General features: G+C 40.8%; 2 protein-coding genes across 2 annotated transcripts in view; one reads left to right on the top strand and one right to left on the bottom strand.

The window, feature by feature from the left end:
• The window catches only part of LOC143286638 (condensin-2 complex subunit H2-like), a 31,900-nt gene extending 26,203 nt beyond the window's left edge, over positions 1-5,697 (top strand). Inside the window, exon 19 of the mRNA XM_076594275.1 lies at positions 2,791-5,697. Within this exon, the coding sequence (XP_076450390.1) occupies positions 2,791-2,934 (144 nt within the window). The 3' untranslated portion in view covers positions 2,935-5,697. The remainder of the gene's footprint in view (positions 1-2,790) is intronic.
• Positions 5,698-7,884: 2,187 nt separating this feature from the next.
• LOC143286702 (uncharacterized) lies at positions 7,885-16,554 on the bottom strand. The gene is made up of 2 exons (XM_076594378.1): positions 14,287-16,554; positions 7,885-13,628 (listed from the first exon to the last, which is right to left on the bottom strand). Exons 1-2 carry the CDS (start codon positions 16,171-16,173, stop codon positions 13,257-13,259), a joined length of 2,259 nt encoding a protein of 752 aa, XP_076450493.1. The 5' UTR covers positions 16,174-16,554; the 3' UTR covers positions 7,885-13,256.
• Positions 16,555-16,935: the final 381 nt, after the last annotated feature.

The raw sequence follows: 16,935 nt of genomic DNA, 5'->3' as shown, positions 1-16,935 counted from the left end.
GGTCGTTTCCCTCCTTTATTTCATTGGTATAGCCTTTGTATGTTGACACTGCCCTCTCTATTTATTAGCGGTCGTTTCCCTCCTTTATTTCATTGGTATAGCCTTTGTATGTTGACACTGCCCTCTATTTATTAGCGGTCGTTTCCCTCCTTTATTTCATTGGTATAGCCTTTGTATGTTGACACTGCCCTCTCTATTTATTAGCGGTCGTTTCCCTCCTTTATTTCATTGGTATAGCCTTTGTATGTTGACACTGCCCTCTCTATTTATTAGCGGTCGTTTCCCTCCTTTATTTCATTGGTATAGCCTTTGTATGTTGACACTGCCCTCTATTTATTAGCGGTCGTTTCCCTCCTTTATTTCATTGGTATAGCCTTTGTATGTTGACACTGCCCTCTATTTATTAGCGGTCGTTTCCCTCCTTTATTTCATTGGTATAGCCTTTGTATGTTGACACTGCCCTCTCTATTTATTAGCGGTCGTTTCCCTCCTTTATTTCATTGGTATAGCCTTTGTATGTTGACACTGCCCTCTATTTATTAGCGGTCGTTTCCCTCCTTTATTTCATTGGTATAGCCTTTGTATGTTGACACTGCCCTCTATTTATTAGCGGTCGTTTCCCTCCTTTATTTCATTGGTATAGCCTTTGTATGTTGACACTGCCCTGTCTATTTATTAGCGGTCGTTTCCCTCCTTTATTTCATTGGTATAGCCTTTGTATGTTGACACTGCCCTCTCTATTTATTAGCGGTCGTTTCCCTCCTTTATTTAATTGGTATAGCCTTTGTATGTTGACACTGCCCTCTATTTATTAGCGGTCGTTTCCCTCCTTTATTTCATTGGTATAGCCTTTGTATGTTGACACTGCCCTCTATTTATTAGCGGTCGTTTCCCTCCTTTATTTCATTGGTATAGCCTTTGTATGTTGACACTGCCCTCTCTATTTATTAGCGGTCGTTTCCCTCCTTTATTTCATTGGTATAGCCTTTGTATGTTGACACTGCCCTCTCTATTTATTAGCGGTCGTTTCCCTCCTTTATTTCATTGGTATAGCCTTTGTATGTTGACACTGCCCTCTCTATTTATTAGCGGTCGTTTCCCTCCTTTATTTCATTGGTATAGCCTTTGTATGTTGACACTGCCCTCTCTATTTATTAGCGGTCGTTTCCCTCCTTTATTTCATTGGTATAGCCTTTGTATGTTGACACTGCCCTCTATTTATTAGCGGTCGTTTCCCTCCTTTATTTCATTGGTATAGCCTTTGTATGTTGACACTGCCCTCTATTTATTAGCGGTCGTTTCCCTCCTTTATTTCATTGGTATAGCCTTTGTATGTTGACACTGCCCTCTCTATTTATTAGCGGTCGTTTCCCTCCTTTATTTCATTGGTATAGCCTTTGTATGTTGACACTGCCCTCTCTATTTATTAGCGGTCGTTTCCCTCCTTTATTTCATTGGTATAGCCTTTGTATGTTGACATTGCCCTCTATTTATTAGCGGTCGTTTCCCTCCTTTATTTCATTGGTATAGCCTTTGTATGTTGACACTGCCCTCTCTATTTATTAGCGGTCGTTTCCCTCCTTTATTTCATTGGTATAGCCTTTGTATGTTGACACTGCCCTCTCTATTTATTAGCGGTCGTTTCCCTCCTTTATTTCATTGGTATAGCCTTTGTATGTTGACACTGCCCTCTATTTATTAGCGGTCCTTTCCCTCCTTTATTTCATTGGTATAGCCTTTGTATGTTGACACTGCCCTCTCTATTTATTAGCGGTCGTTTCCCTCCTTTATTTCATTGGTATAGCCTTTGTATGTTGACATTGCCCTCTATTTATTAGCGGTCGTTTCCCTCCTTTATTTCATTGGTATAGCCTTTGTATGTTGACACTGCCCTCTATTTATTAGCGGTCGTTTCCCTCCTTTATTTCATTGGTATAGCCTTTGTATGTTGACACTGCCCTCTCTGTCAGACAGTGTGGTCTTCATGTTCTGTCTGTACAAAGCGTCCACAGGACTGTGAAGAATTTTGTTTTAGTTGTGTCATTTCCAGAAAGTGAGGTGATTTTCAGAACTGCAGTGATGTAAGTGTTGGAAAAGCAGCCTGTTTAGACTCTGTGTTAACTAACAGGCCACATCACACAATGAACTGTTGGATACATGGATTGACATGAGTGTTGGAAAAGCAACCTGTTATCCATACTCTGTGTTTTGAAACAGGCCACAATGCAGAATGAACTGTTGGTTACATGGATTGTCATGAGTGTTGGAAAAGCAACCTGTTATCCATACTCTGTGTTTTGAAACAGGCCAATGGGCACAATAGCCCAGTGGTTAAAGCACTGGACTTTCAATGTGAGGTTGCTGGGTTTGAATCTCAGTAACAGCGCCTGGTGGGTAAAGGGTGGAGATTTTTCCAGTCTCCCAGTCAACATATGTGCAGACCTGCTTGTGCCTGAACCCCCTTCATGTGTATACGCAAGCAGAAGATCAAGTACGCACGTTAAAGATCCTGTAATCCATGTCAGCGTTTGGTGGGTTATGGAAACAAGTACATACCCAGCATGCACACCCCCGAAAACGGAGTATGGCTGCCTGCATGGTGGGGTAAAAACGGTCATACACGTTAAAGCCAACTCGTATACATACGAGTGAACGTGGGAGTTGCCGTCCACAAAGGAAGAAGAAGAAGAGACACAGGCCATACTACACAGTAAATTGTTGTATACATGAAGTGATGTAAGTGTTGGAAAAGCAGCCTGTTTGATGCCATGCCGTGTGTTTTCCACCCAGGCCAACAATTACAACGTGGAGCTGTCCTGCCCGGGCACCCTGGAGGAGGGTATGGACAGACTGGAGGTCCAGCTCCTGTCCACAAAGCGACACTACGAAGAGCTGGCCGACTACCAGGCTCCGTCACTGGCCAACACACAATGACGTGGGACAGCTGTCACGTGACCAAGTGCCAGTGTCAGGCAGCAAGTGACGTTGTGCCAGCAGTGACTGACTTTGGTTACTGCTGCTGGTCAGACTTCTGCCTAGAAGATGTGGTGTGGCGTATGTGGATTAGTCCATTGGAATGCAGTGACACCTTCTTGAGAAACTGAACTGGACTGACTCACTTAGGAGTCGTCTGTGGCAAGTTCGTTCTGCTACTGGCTGCAGTTGCTTTTACTAATCCTGTATATAAACACACACATGCACACACACAAACACACACACACACACACACACACACACACACACACACAGAAGATTTTATCTTAAAACATGTATATGTATTTGTGAATAGAAAGATCTCAGTGAGTCATATTGGTCTAACATATTTCAGAACAATGAAGTGTATGATTATGTCAAACTGATTTACAATGAAATACATACAAGGGTATCATTTCGTCAGATTTCCTGAGAGAAGAACTCTTGCATACCAAGCAGTGCACATCAGCATTTGATACAGCCGTCTTGTACCTGATGACTTTAGCTTCAGCCTAACATTTACACGAGGGCTGTGGTGATTTCAGTGCTCTTGCTAACGTTATAAATCATGACGCAGATCACTTTTGACAAACCTGCGACACTGTGTCGGTGACATGCTGTTTGAGAACACGATGCACCGACAAGGAAATTTTTGTTCTGTCAAAGATTAAAAAGAAAATTAATCTTTTTGCCTCTTGGGATGTGAAGAGTGCAATAACAAGACATGCACATTGAACCACAAAGTGGAAATGCCCAGATTTCGTAGGAAAAAGATTCAAACAAATTTAATCTGTTTGCCCTGTTTGGAATGTAAAGAACAGAAACACGACATACACACTGAAGTACAAGTGGACGTGCCCTGATTCCCCGGGCTGTTGCCCAGTGAGGGTCAGGTCAGAAGGCAGTGGATCAACCATCACTTGGTGAGGACCTGAATCCCTCAACGATGTTCACCTGTGCTTCCTTCTTCACCTGCCTGTGTACAGTCCATGTGTGTGTTTCTTGCTGTTTGTTCTGTCTGTGTACGTCTGGGTGTGAGCTTGTGTGTTTGCTCTCTCTCTCTCTCTCTCTTTATCTCCCTCTCTCTCCCTCTCATGCTTATAAAAGATAAGGTTTTTGTAGGTGTTTTCTACCTCTATTATACACAGAGTCAGGACAGGTGGTAGATATCATGTCACCATGCTCCCAGGTTGCAGGCATCAAACCCCTAGTGATGCAGTCAGACTTAGTGTTTCAAGAACTATTAGATTAGAATGGTTAAAAGCTGGCAAGAGAGCGCTTTACCTGTGCTCAACAAGAGCGTGCTTTTCTCAGGGAGACAGAGTGATTAAGCAACAATGGAGGATCTCTGTGTGGCCTTCTGGTGACCTAGTTGTGTCAATGGCTCCCTGTCTACTGCTGGGATTGTTACTGATGACTGGATGTTGCTGTGTGTGGGTGAGTCAGGAAAGGGGAACCTTATGGTCATGTCACTGATGACTGTGGATGTTGCTGTGTGTGGGTGAGTCAGGAAAGGGGAACCTTGGTGTCATGTCACTGATGACTGTGGATGTTGCTGTGTGTGGGTGAGTCAGGAAAGGGGAACCTTGAAGTCATGTCACTGATGACTGTGGATGTTGCTATGTGTGGGTGAGTCAGGAAAGGGGAACCTTGGGGTCATGTCACTGATGATGGGGCAGCAAAGAAAACAGAACTCTCTTGCTCTCTAAGAACAAGTGCATTGGAGCTGCCTGCTTCGCTGAGACTGGTGTGCCCATTGGTTGAACGAGAAGGAGAAGAAGAAAAATTGTTTGTGTTGAACATGACTGTGTTTACAGTCCTTTTGTGTTCTTCAGTGTAAAGTCCTCACATTGTCTTTTACTGGTGCACTTTCGCTGAAGTTTGATGATTTTAGAATGTCTGACATCTCTATCAAGTTTGTGATTTAGATATCTGGATCATGTATTTGAAATCGCAAAATCACATGCTTATGCTGTTTGATTATAGAGATTTTCTATTTCTTTGAATGCACATTCATAACAATATGAATTAAATGTCTTACTCTATTGTTCAAGACATGAACATGAACTGTGCATGTGGGTTTCTGCATTGAAATTGCATTTCTATACAAACCATATACACAGCTCAATATCTCGCATAAAATTCCGTACCCCAACACATAACAGAACACTACACACACACGAGTGTGCACACACACACTCACACACACTTACACACACACACACACACACACACATTCCATTCTGACATGCAGATAATCTACTGTAGTGTTGTTGATCAAATTTAAACACACACACAAAATGTTAATAAGAAGCCGGTGACTGGTCTTCATAGGATCATTTCATTGAAGACAGTAACGCATTTTGTACAATGATCAGCCTGTCAGAATGAAGACTTGCAGTGTACTTCTTCTTCTTCTGCCATATAGGCAGCCATACTCTGCTTTCGGGGGTGTGCATGCTGGGTATGTTCTTGTTTCCATAACCCACCGAACGCAAACTTGGTTATAGGATCTTTAACGTGCGTATTTGATCTTATGCTTGCGTATACACACGAAGGGGTTCAGGCACTAGCAGGTCTGCACATGTGTTGACCTGGAAGATCGTAAAAATCTCCACCCTTTACCCACCAGGCGCCGTCACCGTGATTCGAACCCGGGACCCTCAGGTCGAAAGTCCAACGCTTTAACCATTCGGCTATGGCGCCCGTCGACTTGCAGTGTACATTTCAGGTAGATATGTTCACATTGTGAGATCGGTAGGTCAGTCTTCACAGTAGAAAAACTACCGGTACTCTGTAAATAAAAATGATGTGGATTTATAGATACATACATGCCTTGTGTGTGTAATTGGAAAGACAGGTGTATGTGAAAGAATGAAAGAGTGCATGTGTGTACAGGTATATTCCATGCACATGTGAAGCCTCTAGCATTTAATCCTGACACTACCCACTGGCTGGAAACCCCTGCCGTTTTTTTCTAACCATCATGGTGACACTGATTTTGTGACATGTGTACATATTTGATTGGATTACCTTGATGGAGCTGGTGTTTGGCTGGTGAATACAGCGTAAGCACTTAATCTCACACATACACACACCTGTTAAGACAGGTCACAGATGTTGAAGAGACTGCTGCTGTCAACAGATGAATCATATTCTCATGACCAGTTTCTTGTGACGTAAATCTGTGTGCCCCAATTGTCACAGTTGTTCGAAGCCAGCCTGAGTCCATAAATTTGTATTACTAATCACATACTTATATAAAAAAAAATCTTGTGTGTTTTATGAATTAACAGTGCGAGTTTACTCTTTCCCCCTGCTCCCAACAGAACTAAAATATCACAATGAAGTGTTCTGAATTTCCTGCTTGTTTGATCTCTTGAAGAATCTTTTTATAGGAATTAGAGTTCTTCACTTGTAAATCTGTTTTACTTGACAGAAACAATCACAATTGTACCGATAGTTATAAAGTTTGTGGAGAAACAGCAAAGTAGTTTCAAAATGTCTACTCAGTTTAAAAGTCTAGTCAGTTTTTTAGGAGAAAAAAAAAAGGGGGAGTTTCAAATTTCTAAAAATGACGTTCACTTCAGAATGTTCTAAAGGCAAATGTGTCCAGTACAGGCACATGAAAAACGTACCCGATCAGTTTTTTAACTTATATGTATAACTCAGCTCTGACAACATCACAACAGTCTAGCCATTTGAAGGTAAATGAATGCATAGTTAAGCATGAGAGGTGATTATATAAACATGCAGCCTAAAAAAAAAAAAAACTATTAAAAAAACCCACAACAAACTCCCTTTATTGCGAAACCCCTGCAGTGATTTTCACGGTTGGCTGAGCTTATAATATGCTTTTATGTTCTTCTTCTGATTCAACTCTTTCTGAAAAAAAACCCTTTACCTGCCCCCTGCCAATTTTGTTTTGAACCCGGAGGCGTGGGTAAGGATCTGAGCGCCAGGGGTGTCATTCCCCAAAATCAACACCCACCACTACCCATGTTTGTTCACACTGTAATCATGCCTGTACTTGTGTAGATCCACCACACACCTCACCCTTAGACACCAACCTAGCGTCAATACTCCAGCACACAACAGTGTGTGTGTACACTGTGCTTAGTTTAATGCGCAGTTGTTCCTATCTCCCTGACGCTGATCAGTTGGCAAAGCACATGACCCAGGTTTACCAACCACCCACGGTCAATGGCTGGGCTGTGGGCCTGCCTGCTTGACCCACTTTCAGGAGTGGAATGGATGTTGCATCAGCCTGAACCTGGTCACTTTCTGTTCACAGAAATGTGCTGCTTTCATTTGCAACATCAACACAACTTGCATCAATGGTCATTTTTAGTATCTGATGTGTTTTTGGATGTTAATCACCCAGCATGGTGGTTTCCTTTTGTAACTGACACACCTTGCATCGAGGGTTATGTTTTTATTATCTGATATTTTTCGTGTTAATGACCGGCCTGGATTTTTAGTTTTATTTGTACGTTTGAAAAATGTATCCTGGTGATACAACCTGTTGCTTGAAATTATAAAATTTGCCTGGGTTTATGACGCCATAAAATGTATGTATTTTTATGCAAATGCTACAAGTTGCCTGGGTGTATGATGCCATAAAATGTATCCATTTCCAATTTTAATTTGATGCAAGTTGGTTGCGTGTTGTTTTAACAATAACTTGATCAAGTGAGTTGATAGCAGAAACAAAATGGTGGAAAGAGAAGGAAAGTTTTAAGTAACTCATAAAAACATTCAATATCTGGTCAAGAACGGTTGTGTTGTACAGGTAAGTGGATTAGTCGTGAAACACAAACCACCAATCAAGACACCAGAAAGACAGGACAGGGAGAGATGTCACCACACATCACTATCTCTGCTTTTCTCAAGAGGAACACAAACCACCTGTATTATTTCATATCTTTTATTTGCCATACCATCTCTCCCCCAACCATTCTGATTTTAAAATGATGCTGTTCCACAGGAACAGATGATGTGAGCACGGAGGAATGTAGCTTACATGACAACGCTGTCCCTTCTCCCATGATGCATGGAATAAGAATCAGACAAGACCACCCCTTCCCCCCTTCAACAATCTTTTCACTGGTACACTCTGACAAACGCACAAACCGATTTGGGGACAGTGTTCTTGAAAACAAAACAACAAAATCAATAATTATTCAGTTTTCTTGTGCCAGTGACTGTATCACAACTCATCAACATTGGCAACACTTCCAGTTTTGAAAGACTGTCAGGTAGGTCATTCTTCAGCATGGGAAGGATTGCATACAGTATGTACACACATTCATCTGCTCAAATACATCACTGTTTTATATTCAACAACACACTTTCCAAATGACAGTTACACAAAGACCACACAATTCACTGGTTTGGAGGCACAGTAGTTTACACATGACAACATATTTTTTCTTTGTAAAACTCTTCCTTCCGTTGCTATTCTGAATTTAAATAAAAACATCTCCAGTTGTTGTTTTTTTCACTTTTAAGCATGTGGCCAAACAAACTGCATAGATTAAAAAAAGCATTAAAGTGCAAGCTTTACACATTTGCTTTGCATAAATATCTATCTCTCATTATACTGGTAACCCCTCTTGTTCTTATACTGATGTCTCCTTATGCTAACACTTCTGGCAAAACTAAGATCTTTTATTCCTAAAATTAGTAATAACTCTAATGCAAACATGTCTTTCATTCATATACCAACATTGTAACATACAGCCAGTCACCAAGCCTTAATTACCACGTATATACTCAAACTGCTGCACTTTTCAAACTTTGGAAAAATGAGCACAAGAAGCATGGTTATCTGTTGAGAAATGGTCACACAGCACCAGGGGATAATTCACTGGACTCTACATTTTGATTGACAATGACTATGGCTCACCCTTCAGAGACCATACACTGAGACTTTGGTCACTGGGGGGTGACCTTGACCATTAGAGCTCTTTGGTAATATCACTGGTTTTTCGACACTCATGTCCACAGTCGTACATCATCTCTTACTGGATACATAATGGAGCAGTCAACATGGAGCAGGCCATGTATTTTGTGAGAAAGTAATTTTCTATTCTGTGGATAATAAGTCTTTAACTCTCTCCATACGAACGGCGAAAGAGACGACGTTAACAGCGTTTCATCCCAATTACCATCATCAAAATATTGCAAACAGAACGCTCATACTGAAGAGGTGAATGTTGACAAAGAATACCACAGTTCTGATGACGGAAGCTAAAGGTCGGGTCATTCAGACACCCACTGGACATCCGAGGGGTCTGTGTAGAGGAGAGGACTGGCCGTACTGAGTGAGTTAAAAACTGCACTATAAGGCTGCAGCTGTGGGGGCTAGTTCACCTTTGAGGACCATCCCAACACTGACTGAACGCCACAGTGGGGCTGTAACTTGCAAGCCCTCTCGACCAAAACTGGGGATGTAACTTGGGCAAGACACTCTCCACTATAATCAAATTCTAGCCCATCAATGGCCTCCGCTGCTGATCTGATGGTCATAGACACAACTATCAAACATACAACTTCAATCAGAAGTGGCACATTAGGAACTGACAATTAGTTGCTGCTTCAAGTGTTCGTCTCACTACTTTTCCAGTCCAACAAAGGAAAACAGTGCATACAACAAAGCAACAACCAATTTGTAAATGCTCACAATGTATGTTTGTAGAAAAATGGACCGGAATGCATGAAAACAGTACAATAAATTGAATAAGCATACCAGTATGCCCAATGTATTCAACATAATTTGAAAGACAAAATGAATGCAACTTATTTTCAAGCAAAAAGGAGGAAAATACATAAAACCAGGACAAGAAAAAAATTACAGCTCATCATGGAGAAAAAAAAAGTCACCAACCCCTGAAAAAAAGGAAAAGAAAAAACAGAACACAACAGAAAAGGTGAACAGAAAATATTTATTGCCAATTATGTCTAAAAATCCTGAGATGAGAATAACCCTGTTTGAGCTTTGGCAAGGCACATGGTGTCAATACTAAGGAGTTATTTTCATTACATGCACACATATTCTGTCACACACACACACACACACACACACACACATGTAGTGACATGCTTGCTTTCTCTGTAATGCTTACCACTAACTGGAAAGCACAAAGCAGATGCTCAGAAAATCTGACTGATATTCACAACCGGCACACTGGAACATCAACACACACATGCGGCATCAAGTACACACTCATTCACACTGCTACACACCCAGAATGCCAAAACAGTTTAAAAACCAAATCAAAGAAAATCCTGAGCACAAGAGAAAACATGTACAGATCATGCCATTACCAATCTGGACTGTGGTTGTGTTGACAGACCATCCCAATGTTAACAATACTAGACATGTTTATCTTTCCTTGTATTAAGCAAACAACACATGTCAACAGCTACAGTAAGCAAAAAAATCCCCAAACCAATACAGTAAACAAAAAAACAAACTACCAATGCTACACAAACACGATCTAAAACAGAAAATAAACCACACACAAAAAAAAACACCACATCATACACAAAAGAAAGTATCTCACCCTCACCATTTTCAGCACAAACATCAGACACTACAAAGCGAGGTGGAACACAAAATGATCAGGTTGGCCAGCAGCAGAGCGACACATCTGACCAGACTCAGTGGCTGATCTCACGTCTGCTGCCTTTGTGCAGAAACGTCATGGATCAGAAGTAACGGCTGCCAGTACAGAACATCATCCTGGTCACAAAGACTCCGCTATCTACTTCCCTTACAAGGGGAAAGGTATCTAGAACAAAATATCAACCGACAAAAAATTTGAATAGACCAAAAAACAAAAAAACAAAAAAAGAAGAGAAATAGCTCTGAGTGCCATAAAAAAATGTTGAAAATATTTTGATATGTATGTTATTCTCCACCTCTTCTGCTTGCTCTGAATAGCAAACTATATCTTTTCAATCCTTTCTTTTCTTTCTGCTTCCAGAAATATAGTAAAATTAACACTACAGCCAAACACACAACCTTTTCTTGGTCACTAAAGAGAAAAAAAAAAATCTGAATGTGTCAAAACTAAGTAAATAACTGACCACATATGTCAAAGGCACTATATATGACCAATAAGTGAATAACTGACTATATAACATATGTCAACGGCACTAAAATACAATTATATGACCAAATAACTGACTGCACACCATATGACAATCACTCACTGGCACTAAATAATAACCCTATCCATGACTGGCAGTCCCTTATCTTTGTCTCTTTTTTTTTTTTTGACACAAACTGACAAAGCAAACAACAAAAACAGAGCCTCCAACTAGTTTCAAGTGACTTCTGATGTAAGCAGAGAAGTAACTCTAAACATGCACTGTGCTGTAAGCCAGTAAAACAACAAACAGTTCCACCACCCATGTTCAATATCATCCAGAAACTGGTGTTCTTTCAGATTTCATATTGAGACACATTGGGTTTCTCAGTTGACATGTCTCTTCTTTTGCTCATTTTCTGCATACACAAGTTTTGATAAGCTACATATTTTTCTCTATCCTATTTGTTTCAACATGTTATTTTCACAATTCCCACCCCAGCCCTTAACTAGCTATTGGATTCCAAACGTCCTGAAGATAAAAAAAAAAAAAAAATTTTAAACAGAAAAAAAAACCCAGAGATAAAAGGAAATTTTCTATCTAAAATTACGTTTAAATGACATACTTAACGTGACCCAACTAGTGCAGACTCCGGCAGGGGTCTGACATTCCTGTCCTGTGCAAACTACCATCCGCCTGTGCGGAGAAAACGAAGTACTACGTCCGATAACCTTCCCGGAAGTAGGTAAAGCAGATTTTTTTTAAAAACCAATCATTATAAGTTCATGCAATTGTTAAATACCGTGATATATCAGAACTGGACATAAGAATATATATAGATATGTATATAATTGACTTAAATAACTTCATTCATATTGAACTTTTAAACTGACCTACAAAGTAATATCAATAATAAAAATTCAGAAGATGCAAAAAATACACAAATTCTGGACACAAGAACAGAATGAAAAAAGACGAGGCAGCAACACAAATGACCATTCAAACTGACATCATCATACGACTCAATGACATGAACTGAAAGAGACTATGCAGTACCATGTTCACAATCAGTACACCTTCCCCCAACCTGCCTGCAAGTTGGCAGGCAGTGCAAGCTGGGCAGAAACTGGTGTGTGTGTGTGTGTGCGTGTGTGTGTGTATGTATGTGTATGTGTGTGTGTGCATGTATGTGTGCATGTGTGTGTGTGTGTGTGCCTGTCTGCGTTGTGTGCTGTGCAGTTTGTTTTCCCTTTTTTTATCTCTGTGTGAGTGGCACTGTAAACACACAACATTAAGTATGGATTCTTTTTCTTATTTTTTTACGCCCTATATAAATCAGGTTCACTCACTGACAATACCAGTCACACGTCAGAACACCTCACAAACCATTAAGTAATACTGACCACACACACTGCATCACTTGACCATTCACCCCACTGCCATGTTTTACCACAATAAATTACATGCACACTTTGACAAGCATGTCATAGTAGCTGCCTCAAGCACCTGTGAAATGCACATGACAGCAAAACCTTTCTGGGTTTTTATGTATGAACATGGACAGCTACACTACAGCCAAGTTCTCACCACACAGGATTTCTACATGATCACACAATCGATCAGCCATTCAGTTACATTATACTCATGGGGGTGCGCTCAAGCATATAGTACTACTGACAGCTAAGTTTAGTCATTAATCAGCTATGTACAGTCAGTAACTAGATGATTAACTAAGGTGCCAGCATTTCATCAGAATTCAGCATTGCATCAGCTTGAACACAGCTTAACTGTAACCTGACTAATCCTTTAAACTCTGTCTCTTAATCAGTTAATGGTCAAGACGGGTAGAGGTGTTTCAAACCTTAACCTTATATGTGATATCTGTTCCAGTAACATATGAAATATTGCTCAGTCACAGAAATTGTGTTAGGTTTGAAAATTCACTAATTCCAATAAGTTATATTTCCAAATGTCTCAATCCTTACCCCTACTGTGTTTAACAAACTTGGGCACTGGTAACCGGCCTCTACATAAATTTAAAACCAAGGCTAAAACTGAATGCACACACCCCATGTTCTACAAAATAAGGGTTTGGGACTTTTACAGATTCTTGGCTGAATAAAATGAACCAATGGCACAAAACCACCAGAAAGCTATTCTCTGCCGGAATGCTCAGTTTGCATGATTCATTCAAACACAATAAATTCATCATCACTATCATCCCCGTCCTCTTCATCTTCAGAGCCTGATGAATCTTCCTCACAATCGCTGTCGTCGGAGTCACTGTCTTCCAGGACCAGCACCAGAATGGTGTCAGCATCCAGCTCCTCCACATCCTCTGTAGCTGACCCATCTACACCGTCATCCCCATCTGTTTCAAGGGATTCCTCACCAAGGTCACCATCCGCACATGTCTTCTGTAGCAGTTTGGCAGCGTTCCCCTGGTGCTGTCTGGTCAAGTCTCGAGCTTTCTGGATTTCCATCACGGTCAAGGTTTCGTCTTCGCCCCTCTCGTACTCGTACACAATGTCTTTGCCCTCGCCACACTCAAACTGCACCTGCACAGAGGAACAGTTATCAGTCATTGCTTATTCATTGTATCAAGATGGAAGAATTAACTATGCCACACTCAAACCGCACCTGCACAGAGGAACAGTTATCAGTCATTGCTTATTCATTGTATCAAGATGGAAGAATTAACTATGCCACACTCAAACCGCACCTGCACAGAGGAACAGTTATTATCAGTCATTGCTTATTTATTGTATCAAGATGGAAGAATTAACTATGCCACATAGAGGAACAATTGTTATCAGTTATCATTTATTCATTGTATCCAGATGTAAGAAAAAACTACGCCACACGCAAACCACACCTGTACAGAGGAACAATTGATATTTGTTAATTTTTCACTATATCAAGATGGAAGAATAAGTTATCAGTTTTGCTTGGTTGGTTGGCTGTTTTGGCTGGTCATTTGAGAAATGTAGTGTTTCTGTATGTGCTTTTAAAATCTTCTTCATAATAACGATTAAAAGCAAGCATGCATATTTATAAAAATAAAAAAAAATTTTAATGCTACAAAATTTATATTAACTAAAAATAGGGATTTTCAGACAAATATACACAAGGCTAATCCATACTAATTAATATACTCATTTTGTGTACTATCAAAAAGAAAAAAACCCAGCTCAATTCAAAATTACTTTTGTTTACCTTGCACACACGTTCAGCAGTGGACGGAACTGAAGAATAAGCCTGGCACCATCTTTTTGTGGCAGCTGGGCAGTGCTTGGGAACACGCCGCTCCTCGTCAGGTTCATCTGGGTCCACCTCCTTCTGACTGGTTTGCTTGTTTGAAGTTGACATCAAGTTTGTCAGAGAAAAGTCGTTCCCCAAGAAACACTCCCATATTTCTTCATGCTCATTGGCGTTACCTCCCTGAGCAGTTTCAGAGTTAGCGTGATCTTCATTGTCATCTGTGTCCCAGATTCCTTCCTTGTCCCGATCATTGCTTGCTTGAGTATTTTCAGTGTCTTGCTGATCTTCCTGTTTGTCTGTTTTCCTGTCTTCATTATTCTTTTGCACATCCACCCGGGTATTTTCAAGGACCTGCTCTTTTTTTCTCTCTGGCCTTCTCCAAATCCTTGTCCACTGGATACAGAAGCGGTGAGTCCTTGGACAGTCGCATTCAACAACTGGTCTATAAAAATTCTTCTCCATAAGGATCTCCATGCATTCTGCTCCTTCACACCCTGGCTCAATGTAGTGCTCAGTTTCTACTTGTATACCAACATCAACCTTGTCTGGACTTTTTTGGGCCTTTTCTGATTCTTGTGGGTCCAAACAAGATTCATTAAGGAATTGCATCAGTTCTTGGTAGTCTGTTTCACTAAATCCTGGGTAAAATTCATTTTCACCAATGACTGTTTCATCTACAACTTCTGTAGACACTGTATCAAAATTTGATTCATCTCTCTCAAGAATGCCATCAACATGAACTCCATCTTGTATCAACTCACACTCACTTTGATTTTCAACCACTGAATGGACATTTTCAACACTACAAGAATTTGTATTGGAAATATTTGTGCACCTTGGTGGATTCAAACTAACCTGTTCCTGCTGTTCTTCACCATTTTTCATTGCACAACACTGAGGATCATTTTGGGTTTCAATCACAGTATTTATCTGAGCATCACTGTGTGCAGCTTCGTTGGCTGTTGAGGAACCACATGCCGTGTCAACTGGACTACCACATGTCTGATTTTGAACAGAAACGTTACCTCTGTACTTAGTGTCACCGTTGCACTCACTGTTCAGGGAACTGTGAAAAACACTTTTAAACATTTTTGGAGGAGGTGAGTTCGAGCTTTCAGTTGAACACTTCGAACAAGCATCCAGCAACGAGCTGACAAGAGGTGCTGATTTTTCTTTCTCCGCCACCGGGTTTTCGAATGAAGGCACGCCGCAGCTGAAAACAAAGTGACCGGAAGAGGCGCCCCACATGGTCAGCGGATCTCTGTGTGACTGTAAAGCATTGAAGACGTGACACGGAAATACCCCACGTGGTAAGATCGGGTAACTCGGACACATGGTCCCCCACTGACCATACCGATCAGAGTGTGTAAATTTGTTTTGCGCCATCTTCACGTGTGAAGGTTTTCCTGCCATTGCCGCACTGTCAAAAGTTTGTTTACTATTCAACAGTTCGTCCAAGACAAACAGCCCGTTCTTAATTCGAGACTGATCCAAAAAATCTGAAGATGTACTTGGCTGGGGAGCTATGTGAGATATTAGTTTTCCGAACAAACTGTTCTTGCCGCTTGCCGCACCCAGTGACGCCCCTTGACGACAGGTGTTTGTCCTCTGATAACCCATACTTTGGACAGGTCTGTCGTATGATGTGGTTTCTCCCGTACTATCCAAACGAAGAATTGGTGGCATCATCATCTTTCCGCTGGGTGCTTTCGACCCTGAACAGGTTTTCGTGCGATGATTGTATGAGCTGTTACTCTGATGCCGGTTTGATCGGGTTAGAGGCGGGGAGCCATGAGCCGCTTTCATCACCTTTTGTAGAACACCAAAAGTAAAATAAATCATCAGACACAATCAGAACAATGAACAATATTTCCGACTGTCAAAACGTTTCTGTCCATAAGACTGTCCCACACACCAGGAATTCCGAGATCGCGGATGACTTCAGTGGGTGGTTGGCGCTCCTGAGTTGGCAACCAGATGGCGGGCTGAAGTTTCCTTTTCGTCTGCCAAGGTCCAGACCTGCGTTCGTGATACTCGTCCAAATGTTTGAACTGTCGGGCGTTGAAAAGCTGACAAAATTTGCAAGATGAAATGTTGTCACAAATTATATTTTCAATCGACGATTCCATCACTTCGTTAGCACGATACATCGAGAATTTTGGGCACTCGTATTAACTTACATTCGACTGATTCATTCTGTTCGTATGAAACTGCCGTGAGGTCGCGAAGACAAATGACATATACACTGACGTCACACAATATCATTGCGAGGAGAAAATTAGTGCATTAATAGTTATTTTAATCAAAGGAACATACTGATTCTATTTGGCTTGTTTTTCCGTTGTAAGTGTTCCTTATATGATATGACAGCTGTTTCAAGTATTAAGTGTTTGAGATAAAATTATTTTTCAAGTTATATATTGTCCGCATTCTTAAATTATGCAAGTTACCCCCAAAGGTCATTTGTCCAGATGATTGCATCAGCCGAACTCCAATTTTCATCCTACTATTCTACGCAGCTGCTAAACCAATATTTATTGCTTTTAATTTGTTGTATTGCAATAACTTGATTTCAGCAAGGTGCATTTCGTTTAAACAAAAAAG

The sequence above is a fragment of the Babylonia areolata genome, chromosome 10 (genome assembly GCF_041734735.1).
Source record: "Babylonia areolata isolate BAREFJ2019XMU chromosome 10, ASM4173473v1, whole genome shotgun sequence".
NCBI lineage: Eukaryota > Metazoa > Mollusca > Gastropoda > Neogastropoda > Buccinidae > Babylonia > Babylonia areolata.
The sequence above is the reverse complement of the archived record's forward strand: the minus strand, read 5'-3'. Positions and strand labels throughout refer to the sequence as shown.